Here is a 27627-nt window from a genome sequence, read left to right on the forward strand (position 1 = left end):
GGTGATGCTTTCTCTGTCATTCTTCGGCCGTTCGCTACGCCACGCCTATGGACATTGGCGAACATAGAGCAGCGGAAGAATTTAGTTTCAGTTGTCAGGCAAGGCCAGACCAAAGACAGTACAGTATGAATATAGGTTAAAACTTGTTCTCCAATAGAAATCCCCGATCACACTTGTAGGCGATGTCATGACGACCTTCATCAGGGGTCCAACGTTTATGGATATACTGACGAGATACATGTCTCTCCGCCCTAACAATGGGAGTCGTTGTCCACAAAGGGGCAGTCTATTGGTGGATACGTCTCATTATTGTAAACTTATTTTAAATATTCGATGAGGGTTGTGACGTCAACCGCCTGTATTCAATGTATAGAGATGCTACGCTACAAGTCTCAGAACATGAATATGCATAGCCATATCGAGATATTTAAGTGTTTTTTTTTTCTCGCAAAGTTGCCGGAATGATACGTGTCCTATTTTTATTAGTACACTCGTAACAACTTAAGCATTACGAAACTTATATTCGATCAAATAAACCTCACGTAGCAAATAAGCCATTACATTTTTGTTTTATATTTCGAGAAACAAAAATTATTAAATTTTCATTTCTCTCATTGCCTTCTCAAGCGTTCCCGGAAGTCTGGCGTTGTTGCGCCTCGGTGGCCAGACTGCTCAAAGGGAAGATTTTCGACAACGCCTTTTCACGCTGGTTCGATTTGTCATTCTCTGCTCGCCGTACAGAAACAAACCGACTGCATTTTCAGTGTTTTCGCACAGCGCAAACGCGGGGGGGGTCTTTTTTTCATGGATTTGGGGCAATAAAGTTGTCCAAAACAGCATTTAACAGGCTTACAGTAGCAACCCATAACATAACACAATAAAATGGAGACAGAACACCGGCTTAAAAAGGTAAGTGGTGTTCAATTTGATGGAAAGTAACGCTAGCTAGCATGGGTAGCACACTATCTAGCTTGCTAGCTAGCATAGCTCCCGTTGTAACTAACACATTAATAGACGCTAGGTTCCTTCAGTCCATTATTGGGCTAGTTGTAACGTTAGAGTAGCTATGTTATGTAGTCAAATATATTTATAACTAACTTACCCTATTGATTACATTTTACATTTTAGTCATTTAGTAGACGCTCTTATCCAGAGCGACTTACAGTTAGTGAGTGCATACATTTTTCATACTGTGATGTAGCTATGTATTTTGTTTGCTAACTAGCAAATCGTTTAGTTAGGCACCTGAATAAACCACTTCACTGTCCCTATTGTAATTGTTGTGTACTTTTCTAACCAATTTGTTTCCACAGAGATCCTATGGGAAGGAGGAGAAGTCTGGATCAGATCATCCCTCAGAGGAGGATGACTATGTTCCATACGTACCTGTCAAAATCAGGAAGCATGAAATGGTAAACACACAGTCTCACTCTCTGTTTGTTATTCATCCCCTGTAAGTGTCAGACTGTGTGTCTGTCTGTCTGTCTGTCTGAGCCTGCTGCTGACAGACATGGTTTACCTTCGACAGCTTCAGAATGAGTTGTACTGTAGATCCACCAAACACAATGACCCATAACTCTCCTCCCTGCCTCTCTCTCTCTCTCTCTCTCTCTCTCTCTCTCTCTCTCTCTCTCTCTCTCTCTACCAACCTCCCTCCATCTCTCCCTCCCTTGCAACCAACCTCTTTATCTCTCTCTCTCTCTCCCCCTCTCTCTGTGCCCCCAGCAACTGAAGATGCTGCGTCTGCGAGGGAAGGTGGTAGAGGAGGAGCAGAAGGATAGTGGAGGAGAGCAGAGAGATGAGGACGAGGGGCTGGGACCACGCTCTAACGTCTCCCTGCTGGACCAACACCAGGTCCTCAAGGAAAAGGCTGAAGGTAAGTGGTACAGTGGCAGTTTGAAATGGAAAGATTTGACAGTTAGAATTGGAATGATTTGACAGTTATAATTGGAATGATTTGACAGTTATAATTGGAATGATTTGACAGTTAGAATTGGAATGATTTGACAGTTAGAATTGGAATGATCATTGTTCAGTGTTGGTGAATTATGGGGGATTGTCCATGGGTAGTAGAGAAAACAGAAGGACAAACCAATTATGGATTCCAAAATGTATAATGATCTTGAGTTGTCTTTTGTTAAATGCTAAAATGAGTATTTTTCTGTCCACAGCTCGTAAAGAGTCAGCCAAGGAGAAGCAGCTGAAAGAAGAGCAGAAGATTCTGCAGAGTGTGGCAGAGGGAAGAGGTAAGATATGTTGCTGTACATACTGGCCCTAACCCTGTAGATATGTTGCTGTACATACTGGCCCTAACCCTGTAGATATGTTGCTGTACATACTGGCCCTAACCCTGTAGATATGTTGCTGTACATACTGGCCCTAACCCTGAAGAGGTAAGATATGTTGCTGTACATACTGGCCCTAACCCTGTAGATATGTTACTGTACATACTGGCCCTAACCCTGTAGATATGTTGCTGTACATACTGGCCCTAACCCTGTAGATATGTTACTGTACATACTGACCCTAACCCTGTAGATATGTTGCTGTACATACTGGCCCTAACCCTGAAGAGGTAAGATATGTTGCTGTACATACTGGCCCTAACCCTGTAGATATGTTACTGTACATACTGGCCCTAACCCTGTAGATATGTTGCTGTACATACTGGCCCTAACCCTGTAGATATGTTACTGTACATACTGACCCTAACCCTGTAGATATGTTGCTGTACATACTGGCCCTAACCCTGAAGAGGTAAGATATGTTGCTGTACATACTGGCCCTAACCCTGTAGATATGTTACTGTACATACTGACCCTAACCCTGTAGATATGTTGCTGTACATACTGGCCCTAACCCTGAAGAGGTAAGATATGTTGCTGTACATACTGGCCCTAACCCTGTAGATATGTTGCTGTACATACTGGCCCTAACCCTGAAGAGGTAAGAGATGTTGCTGTACATACTGGCCCTAACCCTGTAGATATGTTGCTGTACATACTGGCCCTAACCCTGAAGAGGTAAGAGATGTTGCTGTACATACTGGCCCTAACCCTGTAGATATGTTACTGTACATACTGACCCTAACCCTGTAGATATGTTGCTGTACATACTGGCCCTAACCCTGAAGAGGTAAGATATGTTGCTGTACATACTGGCCCTAACCCTGTAGATATGTTACTGTACATACTGACCCTAACCCTGTAGATATGTTGCTGTACATACTGGCCCTAACCCTGAAGAGGTAAGATATGTTGCTGTACATACTGGCCCTAACCCTGTAGATATGTTGCTGTACATACTGGCCCTAACCCTGTAGATATGTCGCTGTACATACTGGCCCTAACCCTGTAGAGGTAAGATATGTCGCTGTACATACTGGCCTTAACCCTGTAGAGGTAAGATATGTTGCTGTACATACTGGCCCTAACCCTGCAGAGGTAAGATATGTTGCTGTACATACTGGCCCTAACCCTGCAGAGGTAAGATATGTCGCTGTACATACTGGCCCTATCACTGTCAATGGGCTGCTGTTGTTCTGGTCCAGATTCACTTCAGGGGTGGACAACACGGGCTGAGTGCAGGCTTTTATTCCAGCCCAACTCTAATAGTTTGTTTCTCTTTCAGCTCTCATGTCGGTGAAGGAAATGGCCAAAGGCATCATCTATGACGACCCCATCAAAACAAGGTGAGGGTCCAGATTCTAGAGGGTTACACCGTTTTTCACTGTTCCTACCACACACCAGAATATCAATCAAATGTATTTACAGAGCCCTTTTTACATCAGCAGATGTCACAAAGTGCTATACAGAAACCCAGCCTAAAACCCCAAATAATAAGCTAAATACATTTATACTGAACAAAAATATAAACTTAACATGCAACAATTTCAAAAATGTTACTGAGTTACAGTTCATATAAGAAAAACAGTCAGTTGAAATTAATGCATTAGGCCTTAATCTATGGATTTCATTTGACTGGGCAGGGGCACAGCCATGGGTTGGGCCTGGGAGGGCATAGGCCCACCCACTTGGGAGCCAGGCCCAGCCAATCAGAATGAGTTTTTCTGCACAAAAGGGCATTATTACAGACAGAAATACTCCTCAGCACCCCACCCTCCCCCTCAGACGATCCCGCAGGTGAAGAAGCCTGATGTGGAGGTCCTGGGATGGCGTGGTTACACATGGCCTGAGGTTGTGAGGCCGGTTGGACGTACTGCCAAATTCTCTAAAACGATGTTGGAGGTGGCTTATAGTAGAGAAATTAACATTCAATTCTCTGGAAACAGCTACTGTGGACATTCCTGCAGTCAGCATGCTAATTGCATCTGTGACATTTTAGAGTGGCCTTTTATTGTCCCCAGCACAAGGTGCACCTGTGTAATGATCATGATGTTTAATCAGCTTCTTGATATGTCACACTTGTCAGGTGGATGGATTATCTTGGCAAAGGACAAATGCTCACTAACAGGGATGTAATCCATTTGTGCATAACATTTTGAGAGAATAAGCTTTTTGTGTGTACTGAAAATGTCAGGGATCTTTTAATATGCCATTTAGCAGACGCTTTTATCCAAATGTGTGCATACATTTTTACGTATGGGTGGTCCCGGGGATCGAACCCACTACCCTGGCGTTACAAGCGCCATGCTCTACCAATTGAGCTACAGAGGACCTTTTTTATTTCAGCTCATGAAACATGGGACCAACACTACACGTTGCCTTTATATTGTTGTTCAGTGTAAAATGTACCGTTGTTATTGTTTTAGTTGGTTGGCTCCGCGCTACATCCTGAACATGCCCCCTGCGAGACACGACCGCGTCAGGAAGAAGTACCACATCCTGGTCGACGGTGACGGTATCCCTCCGCCCATCAAGAGCTTCAGGGAGATGAAGTTCCCACAGGGTGAGAGACACACACCACACACACACACACACACCACACACACCACACCACACACACACACACACACACCACACCACACACACACACCACACACACACACACACACACACACACACACACACACACACACACACACACACACACACACACCACACCACACCACACCACACACCACAGACACACAGGGTGAGACCCTGAGGTTCACTAAAGATATGATTAGTTCAAAAGATCACTGAAACCCAAGTTTCTACACGGTGAAACACCAGACAGACATAACTTTTATTGAAAACCTTACCTTCCATTTAGTTTTACACCTTTTTATTCATTTGAAAAGTGGTGATGATATGTTTTTGTAGTAGTCATTCATTCCCCAACCTTCTTTAACCATGTGTTTGCAGCAATCCTGAAAGGTCTGAAAAAGAAGGGAATCGTTCACCCCACACCCATTCAAATCCAGGGAATTCCCACCATGTAAGGACAGTAGTATACCACTGATGATGTGGCCCAAGTTCCTTATTAAATGAACATGATTCCTGGAGATATATAAAGCTATACAATGTTTAACTGGATTCTCATTGGTTGTCTTCGCTTCTCTCTGTTACTGTAAAGCTCTGAAACAATTATAGTAAAAAGGGCTATATCAATACAATATGATTGGTTGGCTATATCAATACAATATGATTGCTTGGCTATATCAATACAATATGATTGGTTGGCTATATCAATACAATATGATTGGTTGGCTATATCAATACAATATGATTGCTTGGCTATATCAATACAATATGATTGCTTGGCTATATCAATACAACATGATTGCTTGGCTATATCAATACAACATGATTGCTTGGCTATATCAATACAACATGATTGCTTGGCTATATCAATACAATATGATTGGTTGGCTATATCAATACAATATGATTGCTTGGCTATATCAATACAATATGATTGCTTGGCTATATCAATACAATATGATTGCTTGGCTATATCAATACAATATGATTGGTTGGCTATATCAATACAACATGATTGGTTGGCTATATCAATACAATATGATTGGTTGGCTATATCAATACAACATGATTGGTTGGCTATATCAATACAATATGATTGGTTGGCTATATCAATACAACATGATTGGTTGGCTATATCAATACAACATGATTGCTTGGCTATATCAATACAACATGATTGCTTGGCTATATCAATACAATATGATTGGTTGGCTATATCAATACAACATGATTGGTTGGCTATATCAATACAATATGATTGATTGGTTGGCTATATCAATACAATATGATTGGTTGGCTATATCAATACAATATGATTGGTTGGCTATATCAATACAACATGATTGGTTGGCTATATCAATACAATATGATTGATTGGTTGGCTATATCAATACAATATGATTGATTGATTGGTTGGCTATATCAATACAATATGATTGATTGATTGGTTGGCTATATCAATACAACATGATTGATTGGTTGGCTGTATCAATACAACATGATTGGTTGGCTATATCAATACAATATGATTGGTTGGCTATATCAATACAATATGATTGATTGATTGGTTGGCTATATCAATACAATATGATTGATTGATTGGTTGGCTATATCAATACAATATGATTGATTGATTGGTTGGCTATATCAATGCAATATGATTGATTGATTGGTTGGCTATATCAATACAATATGATTGATTGGTTTCCTCTGTATCTCTCTGTGTGCAGTCTCTCAGGCCGGGATATGATCGGTATCGCCTTCACAGGTTCAGGAAAGACTCTGGTGTTCACCCTCCCCATCATCATGTTCTCTCTGGAGCAGGAGAAGAAGCTGCCCTTCTGTAAGAGTGAAGGACCCTACGGTCTCATCATCTGTCCCTCAGTAAGTCCTTCACACTGTACTCTGATTCGCTCTTGACCACTTTCTCTTCCATAGATGATAAAATTGACTGATGACAGATCATGTTTCTGATGTTCCTCTCCTCTCCCTACAGAGAGAGTTGGCTAAACAGACCCACACCATCATAGAATACTACTGTAAGCTGCTGGAGGAAGAAGGGGCTCCACATATGAGATCAGTCCTCTGTATAGGAGGCATGTCTGTCAAGGACCAGATGGAGGTGGTCAAACAGTAAGTACTCTGAACCAGTCAGCCAGTCAACCAGTCAGTCAAACAGTAATGACTCTGAACCAGTCAGTCAGTCAACCAACAAGTCAGTTAGCTAGTCAGCCAGCCACTCAGCTAGTCAACCAGTCAGTCAGTCAACCAGTCAAACAGTAAGTACTCTAAACCAGTCAGCCAGTCAACTAGTCAGTCCGTCAGTCAACTAGTCAGCCAGCCAGTCAACCAACAAGTCAGTTAGCTAGTCAGCCAGCCACTCAACTAGTCAGCCAGTCAGCCAGCCAGCCAGTCAGTCAGTCAGCCAGCCGGCCAGTCAGTCAGTCAGTCAGCCAGCCAGTCAGTCAGCCAGCCAGCCAGTCAGTCAGCCAGCCAGCCGGCCAGTCAGCCAGCCAGTCAGTCAGTCAGCCAGCCGGCCAGTCAGTCAGTCAGCCAGCCGGCCAGTCAGTCAGCCAGCCGGCCAGTCAGTCAGTCAGCCAGCCAGTCAGCCAGCCGGCCAGTCAGTCAGCCAGCCAGTCAGCCAGCCGGCCAGTCAGTCAGTCAGCCAGCCAGTCAGCCAGTCAGCCAGCCAGCCAGCCGGCCAGTCAGTCAGCCAGCCGGCCAGCCGGCCAGTCAGCCAGTCAGTCAGCCAGCCGGCCAGTCAGTCAGTCAAACAGTCAGTCAACCAGTCAGCCAGTCCTCTGTATAGGAGGCATAGTCCAGTGGATAAGAACCAAATATACCCAAGATTGTGCATTTGATGATAAAATTATCAAACTTGTACACTAACACTATACACCTTAAAGACATGCTCCGGTACTTTGGCGACTTAGAAAGTATTTATTAACCCTCCTGCTTTGGACTGGATATGTCAATGTGTTGTTCATACATGCATAATCTATGAGCAGAATTACTGTCTTACCTCAATTAGCCAGGAAATCCCTAGTTAGAAAGAGACTGTTTTCTTGTAGCCACTCCCCCTAGCAATAGAGTTCTAACCCCTTTGAGTGACAGCTAGCAAGAGGCATGCCCAGAGTTATCCAATGAGGTTGCAGGGCGGGCCCAAAGGCTCAGTGGACACATTAGAAGGATCAATGACGTGGTACACGTATCTGCACATATGTGACATAGTACGCAATTTCCGGGACCACTTTTGGCTTGTGATTGCTACATTCAGAACTACTGGCTAAAAAGTATACAAAAGTACTGGAGAATCTCTTTAAGGAACATTTTAAATATAGCAGGCAGTCCGGGAAGCCTGTCAGGCAACCAGGGAGGCCGTTTTAGGAAAGTGATTACCTGTTAGATGAAAATATGGTAAAATCATTCCAAATAATATCAAAATGACTTTGTAATTTTTTCTACCCACTAATTAAACCCCATCGATAATATAGACAATAATTCTGATCATAAAGTACTCTTAATACTACCTTCATGGTCAAATTGTGGGCTTTCACACACAGCTAGGGCATGTCTAAAGATGCCATCACAGAAGTTGACCATTACCCCCCCCCCCCTCCCCGGTGGCCATTTCCAATATGGCCACCAACCACGATTCACATTCACATATCTCCATTAATAGTTGGTACATACAGCCAATGATGGCTTCAAATATATAGTGTGATATTCTGTTTTGTGTCAATTTGAAGAAATGTGACAGGAAACCTGCCTTCTACACATCACTTTGGGTACAATTCCATGTGAATGCATTATCTGTGCAGCAGAGACAAGTGACCCATTTTAACAAAATGCTTTTTGTGACAAGCCCGTTCAGCCTTCACACAAAGTACACGTCTAGATCAAGATGTCTAGCTGTAGTACCATTGCTGATGAAACGTGTTATACTCGAAAGGGACCGCCAACCTGCTCCGTAGGGCCATATCAGCCTTGATTCACAGCCAGCCGTGTGAGGACCAGTTTGACGTCTGACCTCTGAACCCTGTGTTTGTAGCGGTGTCCACATGATGGTGGCGACCCCCGGCCGTCTGATGGACCTGCTGCAGAAGAAAATGATCAGTCTGGATATCTGTCGTTATCTGGCTCTGGACGAGGCTGACAGGATGATCGACATGGGCTTCGAGGAAGACATCAGAACTATCTTCTCCTACTTTAAGGTACGGAAGGGGTTTAAAACAGGGTCATTTTAACCCCAGAACGCTCCTGCACACTTTACAACATCATCGCTGTTTCTATTAGGTGACTACTAGTGGTATGTTTTCTAACCGTCAACCAAACAGTGCTTTTAACACCTACGTCCTTCGTGCAGGGCCAGAGACAAACTCTGCTGTTCAGTGCCACCATGCCCAAGAAGATCCAGAACTTTGCCAAGAGTGCCCTGGTCAAACCCATCACCATCAACGTGGGCCGGGCCGGCGCTGCCAGCTTGGACGTCATTCAGGTACAACACACCAGCAGAAAAAAATAATTTCCGCGTCCCAAATGGCACCCTCGTCCGTATATAGTGCACTACCTGGTCAAAAGTAGTGCCCTATATGGGGAATAGGGTACAAATTGGGACGCACTCGCATAGGAATATCGTAAAATGAAATAGGATTGTGTACTTTGGCACGGTGACTGCAAATGGACTTTTGATTATATGTGACTCAATTAATTTAAAATGTTTACATTGATTTGTTTTTACATTGCGTTTAATTCCAGGAAGTGGAGTATGTGAAAGAAGAGGCTAAGATGGTTTACCTGCTGGAATGTCTTCAGAAGACCCCTCCTCCGGTTAGTAACCTGCTGTTCTCTGGTTACCTCTCAGTATTTTTACATTTTAGTCATTTAGCAGACGCTTTTATCCAGAGCGACTTACAGTTCTGTAGGGTGTCCCACTCTGATTGGGTGAAAATGCGCTTTGGTGATGAAATTTCACTTCCTTTTGTTATAAAATACATTTTTACCAAGACAAATATGATTATTCATGTTCTGAATCGTTCAGTGGGGTCTTTCTCTCACATATCATTAACATTTATATACAAGAAGTCGGATTTCGTAACCCAATACATCCAATAATAAGCACCGAGCTCTGTTGACAGAGCTAATGCAGCTTTCTCACACAAACTTTTGAGGATTTTACATGTTGTGGCGGTTGTCTTCAAAGTTGTTTCCGCGGATCGAAAAAAGCAAAATGATCATGACACGAGCTGAATTAAATGTAAAATGCTTTGAAAAGAAAAAGCTTGCGGTACCCTGAGTGCTCTGTTGACATGTCACACAGATACGCTTGTTTCTGGAGAAATCTTCTAAAAAGAAAGTCGTATACTAAAATATGAAAATACTGCATGTCATGTCTCAAAAACGATACAGTGGGGAAAAAAAGTATTTAGTCAGCCACCAATTGTGCAAGTTCTCCCACTTAAAAAGATAAGAGAGGCCTGTAATTTTCATCATAGGTACACGTCAACTATGACAGACAAAATGAGAAAAAAAATTCCAGAAAATCACATTGGAGGATTTTTAATGAATTTATTTGCAAATTATGGTGGAAAATAAGTATTTGGTCAATAACAAAAGTTTCTCAATACTTTGTTATATACCCTTTGTTGGCAATGACACAGGTCAAACGTTTTCTGTATGTCTTCACAAGGTTTTCACACACTGTTGCTGGTATTTTGGCCCATTCCTCCATGCAGATCTCCTCTAGAGCAGTGATGTTTTGGGGCTGTCGCTGGGCAACACAGACTTTCAACTCCCTCCAAAGATTTTCTATGGGGTTGAGATCTGGAGACTGGCTAGGCCACTCCAGGACCTTGAAATGCTTCTTATGAAGCCACTCCTTCGTTGCCCGGGCGGTGTGTTTGGGATCATTGTCATGCTGAAAGACCCAGCCACATTTCATCTTCAATGCCCTTGCTGATGGAAGGAGGTTTTCACTCAAAATCTCACGATACATGGCCCCATTCATTCTTTCCTTTACACGGATCAGTCGTCCTGGTCCCTTTGCAGAAAAACAGCCCCAAAGCATGATGTTTCCACCCCCATGCTTCACAGTAGGTATGGTGTTCTTTGGATGCAACTCAGCATTCTTTGTCCTCCAAACACGACGAGTTGAGTTTTTACCAAAAAGTTATATTTTGGTTTAATCTGACCATATGACATTCTCCCAATCCTCTTCTGGATCATCCAAATGCACTCTAGCAAACTTCAGACGGACCTGGACATGTACTGGCTTAAGCAGGGGGACACGTCTGGCACTGCAGGATTTGAGTCCCTGGCAGCGTAGTGTGTTACTGATGGTAGGCTTTGTTACTTTGGTCCCAGCTCTCTGCAGGTCATTCACTAGGTCCCCCCGTGTGGTTCTGGGATTTTTGCTCACCGTTCTTGTGATCATTTTGACCCCACGGGGTGAGATCTTGCGTGGAGCCCCAGATCGAGGGAGATGATCAGTGGTCTTGTATGTATTCCATTTCCTAATAATTGCTCCCACAGTTGATTTCTTCAAACCAAGCTGCTTACCTATTGCAGATTCAGTCTTCCCAGCCTGGTGCAGGTCTACAATTTTGTTTCTGGTGTCCGTTGACAGCTCTTTGGACTTGGCCATAGTGGAGTTTGGAGTGTGACTGTTTGAGGTTGTGGACAGGTATATTTTACACTGATAACAAGTTCAAACAGGTGCCATTAATACAGGTAACGAGTGGAGGACAGAGGAGCCTCTTAAAGAAGAAGTTACAGGTCTGTGAGAGCCAGAAATCTTGCTTGTTTGTAGGTGACCAAATACTTATTTTCCACCATAATTTGCAAATAAATTCATTAAAAATCCTACAATGTGATTTTCTTGATTTTTTTTCCTCAGTTTGTCTGTCATAGTTGACGTGTACCTATGATGAAAATTACAGGCCTCTCTCATCTTTTTAAGTGGGAGAACTTGCACAATTGGTGGCTGACTAAATACTTTTTTTCCCCACTGTATCTATCTTACCTCTATATTGTTTTATGTCTTGCGGATTCGAGAAGAAAGATGATGAGTTCAACGGGAAAGTCAGCCTGTCAGGTGGTCTTTATTCTCACAGCCTAGTTGAGGTGATGCTGTGTCTGTCAGGTGGTCTTTATTCTCACAGCCTAGTTGAGGTGATGCTGTGTCTGTCAGGTGGTCTTTATTCTCACAGCCTAGTTGAGGTGATGCTGTGTCTGTCAGGTGGTCTTTATTCTCACAGCCTAGTTGAGGTGATGCTGTGTCTGTCAGGTGGTCTTTATTCTCACAGCCTAGTTGAGGTGATGCTGTGTCTGTCAGGTGGTCTTTATTCTCACAGCCTAGTTGAGGTGATGCTGTGTCTGTCAGGTGGTCTTTATTCTCACAGCCTAGTTGAGGTGATGCTGTGTCTGTCAGGTGGTCTTTATTCTCACAGCCTAGTTGAGGTGATGCTGTGTCTGTCAGGTGGTCTTTATTCTCACAGCCTAGTTGAGGTGATGCTGTGTCTGTCAGGTGGTCTTTATTCTCACAGCCTAGTTGAGGTGATGCTGTGTCTGTCAGGTGGTCTTTATTCTCACAGCCTAGTTGAGGTGATGCTGTGCAATTTTCCTTTGTTGTTTTTTCCTCGGTCCTCCATTGATTTAGTCACCCTAACTTTTACCACCCTACAAGGGTAAAAACTACATTATAAACTGGGTGGTTCGAGCCATGAATGCTGATTGGCTGACAGCCGTGGTATATCAGACCGTATTCCACGGGTATGACAAAACATTTATTTTTACTGCTCTAATTAGGTTGGTAACCAGTTTATAATAGCAATAAGGCACCTCGGGGTTTGTGGTATATGGCCAATATACCAGGTGTGGCAGACGAGGGTTGCTCAAGATGTTTACACAGATCAGACACGGACAGAATTGTATTAGCTCGGTTTCAAGGGTGTTTATTTAAATAATAAACAACGAGAAAATAATAGGTCTCCTCCGGGATACTGTCTTCTGGGCTCTGGGGTCTCCTCCAGGAGACCTCCTCCGGGATACTGTCTTCTGGGCTCCGGGGTCTCCTCCGGGATACTGTCTTCTGGGCTCCGGGGTCTCCTCCGGGATACTGTCTTCTGAGCTCTGGGGTCTTGCTGTATCCTGTGGGGAACAAAACCCAGCTCCCTCCGTTATCTCTGGTACTGAGGACGACTGTACGGGAATAATCTCTCGTCCCCGGTCCCCAGTCCCCGGTCCCCAGTCCCCGGTCCCCAGTCCCCAGTCCCCAGTCCCCGGTCCCCGGTCCCCAGTCCCCAGTCCCCAGTCCCCAGTCCCCAGTCCCCGGTCCCGTGTGCTGCCCTTCTGGGACTCGTCCAGCTGGTAAGCAATCAGCCCCTTGATTACTCACCAACCACAATCAGCCCCAATTAGTCCAGGCCCGGAGAGCTCGTCAAGACCTTGCCCGTCCATATACCACACCCCCTCGGGCCTTATTGCTTAAATAACTATTGAACGGATTATGATAGAGACATGAGGTTTGGACCATTGGTTTTCTTAAAGGATTATATACACAATTAACATATATTATTTGTGTTGAACACAATTAACTGTGTTCTCTCTACCACACCACATGGCAGAGGAGGCTCCTGGGAGGAGCTATAGGAGGAAGGGCTCATTGTAATGGCTAGAATGGAATCAATGGAACAGAGTCAAACATGTGGTTTCCATATGTTTGATACTGTTCCATTGATTCCAGCCATTCCAATGAGCCAGTCGTTCCTATAGCTCCTCCCAGCATCCTCCTCTGGTGTACAGGTGTACTCAACCTGGTCTGTGTGTCTAGTTACAGAAGTGACTTACTTCTTTACTTCTGGTTAGTACTGTGTTTTCTCTGCCACATGACATGGTTAGTACTGTGTTTTCTCTGCCACATGACATGGTTAGTACTGTGTTTTCACTCTGCCACATGACATGGTTAGTACTGTGTTTTCACTCTGCCACATGACATGGTTAGTACTGTGTTTTCACTCTGCCACATGACATGGTTAGTACTGTGTTTTCTCTGCCACATGACATGGTTAGTACTGTGTTTTCACTCTACCACATGACATGGTTAGTACTGTTTTCTCTGCCACATGACATGGTTAGTACTGTGTTTTCACTGCCACATGACATGGTTAGTACTGTGTTTTCACTCTGCCACATGACATGGTTAGTACTGTGTTTTCACTCTGCCACATGACATGGTTAGTACTGTGTTTTCTCTGCCACATGACATGGTTAGTACTGTGTTTTCACTCTGCCACATGACATGGTTAGTACTGTGTTTTCACTGCCACATGACATGGTTAGTACTGTGTTTTCACTGCCACATGACATGGTTAGTACTGTGTTTTCACTCTGCCACATGACATGGTTAGTACTGTGTTTTCACTCTGCCACATGACATGGTTAGTACTGTGTTTTCTCTGCCACATGACATGGTTAGTACTGTGTTTTCACTCTACCACATGACATGGTTAGTACTGTTTTCTCTGCCACATGACATGGTTAGTACTGTGTTTTCACTGCCACATGACATGGTTAGTACTGTGTTTTCACTCTGCCACATGACATGGTTAGTACTGTGTTTTCACTCTGCCACATGACATGGTTAGTACTGTGTTTTCTCTGCCACATGACATGGTTAGTACTGTGTTTTCTCTGCCACATGACATGGTTAGTACTGTGTTTTCACTCTGCCACATGACATGGTTAGTACTGTGTTTTCACTCTGCCACATGACATGGTTAGTACTGTGTTTTCACTCTGCCACATGACATGGTTAGTACTGTGTTTTCACTCTGCCACATGACATGGTTAGTACTGTGTTTTCTCTGCCACATGACATGGTTAGTACTGTGTTTTCACTGCCACATGACATGGTTAGTACTGTGTTTTCTCTACCACATGACATGGTTAGTACTGTGTTTTCTCTGCCACATGACATGGTTAGTACTGTGTTTTCTCTGCCACATGACATGGTTAGTACTGTGTTTTCTCTGCCACATGACATGGTTAGTACTGTGTTTTCACTCTGCCACATGACATGGTTAGTACTGTGTTTTCACTCTGCCACATGACATAGTTAGTACTGTGTTTTCTCTGCCACATGACATGGTTAGTACTGTGTTTTCACACTGCCACATGACATGGTTAGTACTGTGTTTTCACTCTGCCACATGACATGGTTAGTACTGTGTTTTCTCTGCCACATGACATGGTTAGTACTGTGTTTTCACTCTGCCACATGACATGGTTAGTACTGTGTTTTCTCTGCCACATGACATGGTTAGTACTGTGTTTTCACTCTGCCACATGACATGGTTAGTACTGTGTTTTCACTCTGCCACATGACATGGTTAGTACTGTGTTTTCTCTGCCACATGACATGGTTAGTACTGTGTTTTCACTCTGCCACATGACATGGTTAGTACTGTGTTTTCACACTGCCACATGACATGGTTAGTACTGTGTTTTCACTCTGCCACATGACATGGTTAGTACTGTGTTTTCACTCTGCCACATGACATGGTTAGTACTGTGTTTTCACTCTGCCACATGACATGGTTAGTACTGTGTTTTCTCTGCCACATGACATGGTTAGTACTGTGTTTTCACTCTGCCACATGACATGGTTAGTACTGTGTTTTCACTCTGCCACATGACATGGTTAGTACTGTGTTTTCTCTGCCACATGACATGGTTAGTACTGTGTTTTCACTCTGCCACATGACATGGTTAGTACTGTGTTTTCTCTGCCACATGACATGGTTAGTACTGTGTTTTCACTCTGCCACATGACATGGTTAGTACTGTGTTTTCTCTGCCACATGACATGGTTAGTACTGTGTTTTCACTCTGCCACATGACATGGTTAGTACTGTGTTTTCACTCTGCCACATGACATGGTTAGTACTATGTTTTCACTCTGCCACATGACATGGTTAGTACTGTGTTTTCACTCTGCCACATGACATGGTTAGTACTGTGTTTTCACTCTGCCACATGACATGGTTAGTACTGTGTTTTCACTCTGCCACATGACATGGTTAGTACTGTGTTTTCACTCTGCCACATGACATGGTTAGTACTGTGTTTTCACTCTGCCACATGACATGGTTAGTACTATGTTTTCACTCTGCCACATGACATGGTTAGTACTGTGTTTTCACACTGCCACATGACATGGTTAGTACTGTGTTTTCACTCTGCCACATGACATGGTTAGTACTGTGTTTTCTCTACCACATGACATGGTTAGTACTGTGTTTTCTCTGCCACATGACATGGTTAGTACTGTGTTTTCTCTGCCACATGACATGGTTAGTACTGTGTTTTCTCTGCCACATGACATGGTTAGTACTGTGTTTTCACTCTGCCACATGACATGGTTAGTACTGTGTTTTCACTCTGCCACATGACATGGTTAGTACTGTGTTTTCACTCTGCCACATGACATGGTTAGTACTATGTTTTCACTGCCACATGACATGGTTAGTACTGTGTTTTCACTCTGCCACATGACATGGTTAGTACTGTGTTTTCACTCTGCCACATGACATGGTTAGTACTGTGTTTTCTCTACCACATGACATGGTTAGTACTGTGTTTTCACTGCCACATGACATGGTTAGTACTGTGTTTTCACTCTACCACATGACATGGTTAGTACTGTGTTGTGGTCCTCTGTAGCTCAGCTGGTAGAGCACGGCGCTTGTAACGCTAAGGTAGTGGGTTCGATCCCCGGGACCACCCATACACAAAAAATGTATGCACGCATGACTGTAAGTCGCTTTGGATAAAAGCGTCTGCTAAATGGCATATTATTATTATTATTACTATGTTTTCACTGCCACATGACATGGTTAGTACTGTGTTTTCACTCTGCCACATGACATGGTTAGTACTGTGTTTTCACTCTGCCACATGACATGGTTAGTACTGTGTTTTCTCTGCCACATGACATGGTTAGTACTGTGTTTTCACTCTGCCACATGACATGGTTAGTACTGTGTTTTCACTCTGCCACATGACATGGTTAGTACTGTGTTTTCACTCTGCCACATGACATGGTTAGTACTGTGTTTTCACTCTGCCACATGACATGGTTAGTACTATGTTTTCACTGCCACATGACATGGTTAGTACTGTGTTTTCACTCTGCCACATGACATGGTTAGTACTGTGTTTTCACTCTGCCACATGACATGGTTAGTACTATGTTTTCACTGCCACATGACATGGTTAGTACTGTGTTTTCACTCTGCCACATGACATGGTTAGTACTGTGTTTTCTCTACCACATGACATGGTTAGTACTGTGTTTTCACTGCCACATGACATGGTTAGTACTGTGTTTTCACTCTACCACATGACATGGTTAGTACTGTGTTTTCACTGCCACATGACATGGTTAGTACTGTGTTTTCACTCTGCCACAGGACATGGTTAGTACTGTGTTTTCACTGCCACATGACATGGTTAGTACTGTGTTTTCACTGCCACATGACATGGGTAGTACTGTGTTTTCACTGCCACATGACATGGTTAGTACTGTGTTTTCACTCTACCACATGACATGGTTAGTACTGTGTTTTCACTGCCACATGACATGGTTAGTACTGTGTTTTCACTCTGCCACATGACATGGTTAGTACTGTGTTTTCACTCTGCCACATGACATGGTTAGTACTGTGTTTTCACTGCCACATGACATGGTTAGTACTGTGTTTTCTCTGCCACATGACATGGTTAGTACTGTGTTTTCTCTGCCACATGACATGGTTAGTACTGTGTTTTCACTCTGCCACATGACATGGTTAGTACTGTGTTTTCACTGCCACATGACATGGTTAGTACTGTGTTTTCACTCTGCCACATGACATGGTTAGTACTGTGTTTTCACTCTGCCACATGACATGGTTAGTACTGTGTTTTCTCTGCCACATGACATGGTTAGTACTGTGTTTTCTCTACCACATGACATGGTTAGTACTGTGTTTTCTCTACCACATGACATGGTTAGTACTGTGTTTTCACTGCCACATGACATGGTTAGTACTGTGTGTTCACTCTACCACATGACATGGTTAGTACTGTGTTTTCTCTGCCACATGACATGGTTAGTACTGTGTTTTCTCTACCACATGACATGGTTAGTACTGTGTTTTCTCTACCACATGACATGGTTAGTACTGTGTTTTCACTGCCACATGACATGGTTAGTACTGTGTTTTCACTCTACCACATGACATGGTTAGTACTGTGTTTTCACTGCCACATGACATGGTTAGTACTGTGTTTTCTCTACCACATGACATGGTTAGTACTGTGTTTTCTCTACCACATGACATGGTTAGTACTGTGTTTTCACTGCCACATGACATGGTTAGTACTGTGTTTTCACTCTACCACATGACATGGTTAGTACTGTGTTTTCACTCTGCCACATGACATGGTTAGTACTGTGTTTTCTCTACCACATGACATGGTTAGTACTGTGTTTTCACTGCCACATGACATGGTTAGTACTGTGTTTTCACTCTACCACATGACATGGTTAGTACTGTGTTTTCTCTACCACATGACATGGTTAGTACTGTGTTTTCACTCTGCCACATGACATGGTTAGTACTGTGTTTTCTCTACCACATGACATGGTTAGTACTGTGTTTTCACTCTGCCACATGACATGGTTAGTACTGTGTTTTCACTCTGCCACATGACATGGTTAGTACTGTGTTTTCTCTACCACATGACATGGTTAGTACTGTGTTTTCACTGCCACATGACATGTTTAGTACTGTGTTTTCACTGCCACATGACATGGTTAGTACTGTGTTTTCTCTGCCACATGACATGGTTAGTACTGTGTTTTCTCTACCACATGACATGGTTAGTACTGTGTTTTCTCTGCCACATGACATGGTTAGTACTGTGTTTTCACTCTGCCACATGACATGGTTAGTACTGTGTTTTCACTCTGCCACATGACATGGTTAGTACTGTGTTTTCACTCTGCCACATGACATGGTTAGTACTGTGTTTTCACTCTGCCACATGACATGGTTAGTACTGTGTTTTCACTGCCACATGACATGGTTAGTACTGTGTTTTCACTCTGCCACATGACATGGTTAGTACTGTGTTTTCACTCTGCCACATGACATGGTTAGTACTGTGTTTTCTCTACCACATGACATGGTTAGTACTGTGTTTTCACTCTGCCACATTACATGGTTAGTACTGTGTTTTCACTCTGCCACATTACATGGTTAGTACTGTGTTTTCACTCTGCCACATGACATGGTTAGTACTGTGTTTTCACTCTGCCACATGACATGGTTAGTACTGTGTTTTCACTCTGCCACATGACATGGTTAGTACTGTGTTTTCTCTACCACATGACATGGTTAGTACTGTGTTTTCACTCTACCACATGACATGGTTAGTACTGTGTTTTCACTCTGCCACATGACATGGTTAGTACTGTGTTTTCACTCTGCCACATGACATGGTTAGTACTGTGTTTTCTCTACCACATGACATGGTTAGTACTGTGTTTTCTCTGCCACATGACATGGTTAGTACTGTGTTTTCACTCTGCCACATGACATGGTTAGTACTGTGTTTTCACTCTGCCACATGACATGGTTAGTACTGTGTTTTCACTCTGCCACATGACATGGTTAGTACTGTGTTTTCACTCTGCCACATGACATGGTTAGTACTGTGTTTTCACTGCCACATGACATGGTTAGTACTGTGTTTTCACTCTGCCACATGACATGGTTAGTACTGTGTTTTCACTCTGCCTCATGACATGGTTAGTACTGTGTTTTCACTCTGCCACATGACATGGTTAGTACTGTGTTTTCACTGCCACATGACATGGTTAGTACTGTGTTTTCACTGCCGCATGACATGGTTAGTACTGTGTTTTCACTCTGCCACATGACATGGTTAGTACTGTGTTTTCACTCTGCCACATGACATGGTTAGTACTGTGTTTTCACTCTGCCACATGACATGGTTAGTACTGTGTTTTCACTCTGCCACATGACATGGTTAGTACTGTGTTTTCTCTACCACATGACATGGTTAGTACTGTGTTTTCTCTGCCACATGACATGGTTAGTACTGTGTTTTCACTCTGCCACATGACATGGTTAGTACTGTGTTTTCACTCTGCCACATGACATGGTTAGTACTGTGTTTTCACTCTGCCACATGACATGGTTAGTACTGTGTTTTCACTCTGCCACATGACATGGTTAGTACTGTGTTTTCACTCTGCCACATGACATGGTTAGTACTGTGTTTTCACTCTGCCACATGACATGGTTAGTACTGTGTTTTCACTCTGCCACATGACATGGTTAGTACTGTGTTTTCACTCTGCCACATGACATGGTAATGACTTATGCTAGTTAACCTTCTGTTTCCATTCTGGTTAGTCAGTAGAGAGGTCAAACACAGTACTAACTATAGGTATAGAGGTCAAAGGTAGAGGTCAAACAGCACTAACTAAAGGTAAAGAGGTCAAAGGTAGAGGTCATGTTAATGCATGCTAAAAGTGTGTGATGTTTAATCAGAACAGAAGGTAAGATGCTAGTGTTGTTTTCTGTCTCCCAGGTGCTGATGTTTGCTGAGAAGAAAGCAGACGTGGACGCCATTCATGAATATCTCCTGCTAAAAGGAGTGGAGGCTGTGGCTATCCACGGAGGAAAAGGTAATATCACTAACCCCTAGTTTTCCTACCTCAACCACTAGTCCCCTACCCTAACACGTGTGCCTAGTGCTGAAAGGAGTGGAGGAAAAGGTCAGATTTAAAACCCCTTCTCTTCCTGCAGTGACTACCTAAATAGGGAACAGGGGGCCATTTCAGACTCAATAACCCTGTTATGTGTGTTTCCAGACCAGGAGGAGCGTACTAAGGCCATCGAGGCTTTTAAGGAAGGGAAGAAGGATGTGTTAGTAGCTACTGATGTGGCGTCTAAAGGTCTGGACTTCCCCGCTATACAACACGTGGTCAACTATGACATGCCAGAGGAGATAGAGAACTATGGTGAGACATCACATCACATCTCGATCAATTTTAATCAATCAATCAAACATTTTTGACATGACATATTTTGGTCATTTAGCAGACAATCTTATCCAGAGCAACTTACAGTCAGAAATCAATCAATCATCCAATCAATCAATCAAAATGATAAAGCCCTTATACATCAGCAGTTACCACAATGTTTTTCACAGTAACCCGGCCTAGAGAGAGAGAGTGTGTTACCACATTTCTTCTCTTGTTAATCTTCTCATATTTCTGCTCATATCTCCCCTAAAGTGCACGTTATTGTCACCCTGTAATCAGACTCTCTCTAATCAGACTCATCCACCGACTGACTAAAAAGTGTTGTTGTTGTTGTGTTCCAGTCCACAGGATTGGTAGAACGGGTCGGTCGGGGAAGACTGGCATCGCCACCACCTTCATCAACAAAGGCTGTGGTGAGAAACAAGCCACCACTTGATTCTCTCTCTAACGTCTAGCCATGGTTTGCTTTCCATTGCATCTTCTGGAGTTTGCATCCAAGACTGTTTTATCAGACGCCCTCTTAAAACAGATCTGTAGAGAGAACACCTGTCTGAAGCCCTGGGTTGTATTCCATTAGGGCACGGAACGGAAAATGTTTTAAAAATTGTTTTGCAACATAATATTTTTAAAAAACGAGGCTTTCTTATTGGATTAAGTTCAGGTAGTCTCTCCCTATTGCAGTCCTTTTTTCTTCCTTTTTTGGTGCCTATTGAACACAACCCCGATGTCTTCCGTCCTGTAGATGAGTCGGTGCTGATGGACCTGAAGGCCCTGCTGATAGAAGCCAAGCAGAAGGTTCCTCCGGTTCTACAGGTCTTACAGACGGGAGACGAGACCATGCTGGATATCGGAGGTAACACACACCATCCTGACCTCTGCCTCTTTCCTCCCTCCTATCTGCACTCTCGCTCTCGCTCTCTGTTATATATTTCTCTCTCTGGAAGTATTCAGACCCCTTGACTTTTCCACATTTTGTTACGTTACAGCCTTATTCTAAAATTGAACACAATACCCCCATAATGACAAAGCAAAACGTTTTTTGTTTTTGTGCTAATTTATAAAAAATATATTTAAAAAAAATCACATTTACATAAGTATTCAGACCCTTTACTCAGTACTTTGCTGAAGCACCTTTGGCAGCGATTACAGCCTCGAGTCTTCTTGGGTATGACGCTACAAGCTTGGCACATCTGTATTTGGGGAGTTTCTCCCATTCTTCTCTGCAGATCCTCTCAAGCTCTGTCAGGTTGGATGGGGAGCATCGCTGCACAGCTATTTCCAGGTCCCTCTAGAGATGTTAGATCGAGTTCAAGTCCGGGCTCTGGATGGGCCACTGCAGGACATTCAGAGACTTGTCCAGAAGCCACTCCTGCGTTGTCTTGGCTGTGTGCTTAGGGTCGTTGTCCTGTTGGAAGGTGAACCTTCGCCCCAGTCTGAGGTCCTGAGCGCTCTGGAGCAGGTTTTCATCAAGGATCTCTCTGTACTTTGCTCCGTTCATCTTTCCCTCGATCCTGACTAGTCTCCCAGTCCCTGCCACTGAAAAACATCCCCACAGCATGATGCTGCCACCACCATGCTTCACCGTAGGGATGGTGCCAGGTTTCCTCCAGATGTGACGCTTGGCATTCAGGCCAAAGAGTTCAATCTTGGTTTCATCAGACCAAAGAATCTACCGTAGTTTCTCATGATCTGAGAGTCCTTTAGGTGCCTTTTGGCAAACTCCAAGCGGGCTGTCATGTGCCTTTTACTGAAGAGTGGCTTCCGTCTGGCCACAATAAAGGCCTGATTGGTGGAGTGCTCTGGAGCTCTGTCAGAGTGACCATCGGGTTCTTGGTCACCTCCCTGACCAAGGCCCTTCTCCCCCGATTGCTCAGTTTGGCCAGGCGGCCAGCTCTAGGAAGAGTCTTGGTGATTCCAAACTTCTTCCATTTAAGAATGGTACCCTTCCCCAGATCTGTGCCTCGACACAATCCTGTCTCGGAGCTCTACGGACAATTCCTTCGACCTCATGGCTTGGTTTTTGCTCTGACATGCACTGTCAACTGTGGGACCTTATATAGACAGGTGTGTGCCTTTCCAAATCATGTCCAATCAATTGAATTGACCACAGGTGGACTCCAATCAAGTTGTAGAAACATCTCAAGGATGATGAATGGAAACAGGATGCACCTGAGCTCAATTTCGAGTCTCAAAGCAAATGGTCTGAATACTTATGTAAATAAGGTATTTCAGTGTTTATTTTTAATACATTTGCAAAATAATCTAAAAACCTGTTTTAGATTTTTCATTATGGGGTATTGTGTGCAGATTGATGAGGTAAAAAAAAATGTTTTAATCCATTTTAGAATAAGGCTGTAACTTAACAAAATGTGTAAAAAGGGGAAGAGGTCTAAATACTTTCCGAATGCACTGTATCCTCTGGTCCTCTGGTCCTCTGTAGCTCAGCTGGTAGAGCACGGCGCTTGGTCTGGTAGTGATATATATGGATATAGTGGTCCTCTGTAGCTCAGCTGGTAGAGCACGGCGCTTGTAACGCCAGGGTAGTGGGTTCAATCCCCGGGACCACCCATATGTAAAAATGTATGCACACATGACTGTAAGTCACTTTGGATAAAAGCGTCTGCTAAATGGCATATTATTTATTATTTATTATTATACAGTGGGGAGAACAAGTATTTGATACACTGCCGATTTTGCAGGTTTTCCTACTTACAAAGCATGTAGAGGTCTGTAATTTGTATCATAGGTACACATCAACTGTGAGAGACGGAATCTAAAACAAAAATCCAGAAAATCACATTGTATGATTTATAAGTAATTAATTTGCATTTAATTGCATGACATAAGTATTTGATACATCAGAAAAGCAGAACTTAATATTTGGTACAGAAACCTTTGTTTGCAATTACAGAGATGATACGTTTCCTGTAGGTCTTGACCAGGTTTGCACACACTGCAGCAGGGATTTTGGCCCACTCCTCCATACAGACCTTCTCCAGATCCTTCAGGTTTCGGGGCTGTCGCTGGGCAATACGGACTTTCAGCTACCTCCAAAGATTTTCTATTGGGTTCCGGTCTGGAGACTGGCTAGGCCACTCCAGGACCTTGAGATGCTTCTTACGGAGCCACTCCTTAGTTGCCCTGGCTGTGTGATTCGGGTCGTTGTCATGCTGGAAGACCCAGCCACGACCCATCTTCAATGCTCTTACTGAGGGAAGGAGGTTGTTGGCCAAGATCTCGCAATACATGGCCCCATCCATCCTCCCCTCAATACGGTGCAGTCGTCCTGTCCCCTTTGCAGAAAAGCATCCCCAAAGAATGATGTTTCCACCTCCATGCTTCATGGTTGGGATGGTGTTCTTGGGGTTGTACTCATCCTTCTTCTTCCTCCAAACACGGCGAGTGGCATTTAGACCAAAAAGCTCTATTTTTGTCTCATCAGACCACATGACCTTCTCCCATTCCTCCTCTGGATCATCCAGATGGTCATTGGGAAACTTCAGACGGGCCTGGACATGCGCTGGCTTGAGCAGGGGGACCTTGCGTGCGCTGCAGGATTTTAATCCATGACGGCGTAGTGTGTTACTAATGGTTTTCTTTGAGACTGTGGTCCCAGCTCTCTTCAGGTCATTGACCAGGTCCTGCCATGTAGTTCTGGGCTGATCCCTCACCTTCCTCATGATCATTGATGCCCCACGAGGTGAGATCTTGCATGGAGCCCCAGACCGAGGGTGATTGACCGTCATCTTGAACTTCTTCCATTTTCTAATAATTGCGCCAACAGTTGTTGCCTTCTCACCAAGCTGCTTGCCTATTGTCCTGTAGCCCATCCCAGCCTTGTGCAGGTCTACAATTTCATCCCTGATTTCCTTACACAGCTCTCTGGTCTTGGCCATTGTGGAGAGGTTGGAGTCTGTTTGAGTGTGTGGACAGGTGTCTTTTATACAGGTAACGAGTTCAAACAGGTGCAGTTAATACAGGTAATGAGTGGAGAACAGGAGGGCTTCTTAAAGAAAAACTAACAGGTCTGTGAGAGCCGGAATTCTTACTGGTTGGTAGGTGATCAAATACTTGTGTCATGCAATAAAATGCAAATTAATTACTTAAAAATCATACAATGTGATTTTCTGGATTTTTGTTTTAGATTCCGTCTCTCACAGTTGAAGTGTACCTATGATAAAAATTACAGACCTCTACATGCTTTGTAAGTAGGAAAACCTGCAAAATCGGCAGTGTATCAAATACTTGTTCTCCCCACTGTATCAACACAGAGAGAGAGTGAGAGAAATGTACACTACCAGTCAAATGTTTGGACACACCTACTCATTCAAGGTTTTTCATTATTTCTACATTGTAGAATAATAGTGAAGACATCAAAACTATGAAATAACACATATGGAATCATGTAGTAACCATAAGTGTTAAACAAATCAAAATACATTTTATATTTGAGATTCTTCAAATAGCCACCCTTTGCCTTGATGACAGCTTTGTACACTCTTGGTATTCTCTCAACCAGCTTCACCTGGGATGCTTTTCCAACAGTCTTGAAGGAGTTCCCACATATGCTGAGCACTTGTTGGCTGCTTTTCCTTCATTCTGCCGTCCGACTCATCCCAAACCATCTCAATTGGGTTGAGGTCGGGGGATTGTAGAGGCCAGGTCATCTGATGCAGCACTCCATCACTCTCCTTCTTGGTAAAATAGCCCTTACACAGCCTGGAGGTGTGTTGGGTCATTGTCCTGTTGAAAAACAAATGATAGTCCCACTAAGCCCAAACCAGATGGGATGGCGTATCGCTGCAGAATGCTGTGGTAGCCATGCTGGTTAAGTGTGCCTTGAATTCTAAATAAATCACAGTGTCACCAGCAAAGCACCCCTACACTATAACACCTCCTCCTCCATGCTTCACGGTGGGAACTACACACGCGGAGATCATCCGTTCACCCACACCGCATCTCACAAAGACACAGCAGTTTGAACCCAAAATCTCCAATTTGGACTCATTAGACCAAAGGACAAATTTCCACCGGTCTGCTCGTGTTTCTTGGCCCAAGCAGGTCAATCTTATTGGTGTTCTTTAGTAGTGGTTTCTTTGCAGCAATTCGACCATGAAGGCCTGATTCACACAGTCCCCTCTGAACAGTTGATGTTGAGATGTCTCTGTGACTCTGTGAAGCATTTATATGGGCTGCAATTTCTGAGGCTGGTAACTCTAATGAACTTATTCTCTGCAGCAGAGGTAACTCTGGGTCTTCCTTTCCTTTGGCGGTCCTCATGAGAGCCAGTTTCATCTTAGCGCATGATGGTTTTTGCGACTGCACTTGAAGAAACTTTCAAAATTCTTGACATTTTCCGTATTGACTGACCTTCCGGAAATAGCCTTCATTTCTCAGAACAAGAATAGACTGACAAGTTTCAGAAGGAAGTTCTTTGTTTCTGGCCATTTTGAGCCTGTAATCGAACCCACATTTGCTGCTAACAATGTCTACACTGTATTTCTGATCAATTTGATGTTATTTTAATGGACAAAAAAATTGCTTTTCTTTCAGCTGCTTCTCTCTCCCTTTGTCTTATTCCCTCTATCTCCTTTTCTAGTCACATAAGTTTTTTATTTATTTTTAATCGTTTATTGCTGTAACTATGACTAGCCCAGATGTCTGTCATGACTTGGCCTGGTTCCTCCCCATTCTAACCTACCTGTTGTGTCTCTGCTTGTGTTCCCCAGGAGAGAGAGGCTGTACGTTCTGTGGTGGTCTTGGTCATCGTATCACAGACTGTCCCAAACTGGAGGCCATGCAGACCAAACAGGTCACCAACATCGGACGCAAAGACTACCTGGCACACAGCTCCATGGACTTCTGAATTTACTTTACAGAATACCAGCACCTACTTGGAGGACTCAGAATACTGTCACCTACTTATGCTGTGCCTGGTGTGGTTTGCCAGGTACAATGGGACCAATTGGGATTGTCCCAAAAGGATTGTCACCTGAAATATGTGTTGACAGATGATTTTGACCCAGCAGCTCTGCTTGATATCCATGGCTCTGTGAGACTGACATGGTTATGATGTGAGACTGACATAGTTCTGATGGCCCAGTTTCTCAGAGCAGTTTTGGAATAGAGGAAGTAACATGTATTTTTTTATTGTTGCCCAACATTGTCCCCAGGGCTGGTAAGATGAAGACAGAAAGGCTCTGTGGGTATAAAAGGCTACAGCTTGGTTGAACTATTTTTGTGCAACTCTGAATTTCTCTTCCATCTGTTTTATTATTTGCTGTTTTGTATTAAAATAAATGTACATTTCTCTGCAACGCTATTGTAATGTTAATAAACCAATTTGACAAACCACATCAGACTTTCACTGTGTTCGTGTTTACGGGCAGTGGAAAGATTTAGTAACATTTCTACTGTAGAAACGTGTGTTGAAATACCAAGGGAAGTGTGTATCTTCCGTAACCATTGTGAACACAATAAGCATTTTTTAGATTGTAACTAAGAACGAGCTTAATCATCCGTGGTGTTGGAGAGGGGAAGGAAGGGGCGGTGAACGTATTGCTACTGCTGAACTAACGGCAG

The 27627-nt window shown here is 43.5% G+C and overlaps 1 protein-coding gene across 1 annotated transcript; it reads left to right on the forward strand.

The window, feature by feature from the left end:
- On the forward strand, positions 1-27399 carry LOC311117074 (putative ATP-dependent RNA helicase DDX41). The gene is made up of 17 exons (XM_084192062.1): positions 1-909; positions 1314-1412; positions 1726-1876; positions 2172-2246; positions 3631-3691; positions 4772-4908; positions 5307-5379; positions 6656-6809; positions 6922-7058; positions 8977-9139; positions 9292-9423; positions 9684-9755; positions 20589-20685; positions 20872-21021; positions 21387-21458; positions 21788-21898; positions 26775-27399. The coding sequence occupies exons 1-17, from the start codon at positions 883-885 to the stop codon at positions 26909-26911; spliced, it is 1848 nt and encodes a 615-aa protein (XP_084048188.1). The 5' UTR covers positions 1-882; the 3' UTR covers positions 26912-27399.
- The last annotated feature ends 228 nt before the right edge of the window (positions 27400-27627 follow it).

This window comes from Coregonus lavaretus (assembly GCF_964263955.1).
Source record: "Coregonus lavaretus genome assembly, contig: HAP1_SCAFFOLD_813, whole genome shotgun sequence".
In the NCBI taxonomy this organism is placed as follows: Eukaryota; Metazoa; Chordata; class Actinopteri; order Salmoniformes; family Salmonidae; genus Coregonus; species Coregonus lavaretus.

What these genes read in the sequence shown, in the direction of transcription:
- LOC311117074 (XM_084192062.1), top strand. Translation starts at nt 883, where the DNA reads ATGGAGACAGAACACCGGCTTAAAAAG. An exon ending in GAGTGTGGCAGAGGGAAGAG is followed by an intron (nt 2,247 to 3,630) that starts GTAAGATATGTT and finishes TTTCTCTTTCAG; the next exon opens with CTCTCATGTCGGTGAAGGAA. An exon ending in TTCAGAAGACCCCTCCTCCG is followed by an intron (nt 9,756 to 20,588) that starts GTTAGTAACCTG and finishes TCTGTCTCCCAG; the next exon opens with GTGCTGATGTTTGCTGAGAA.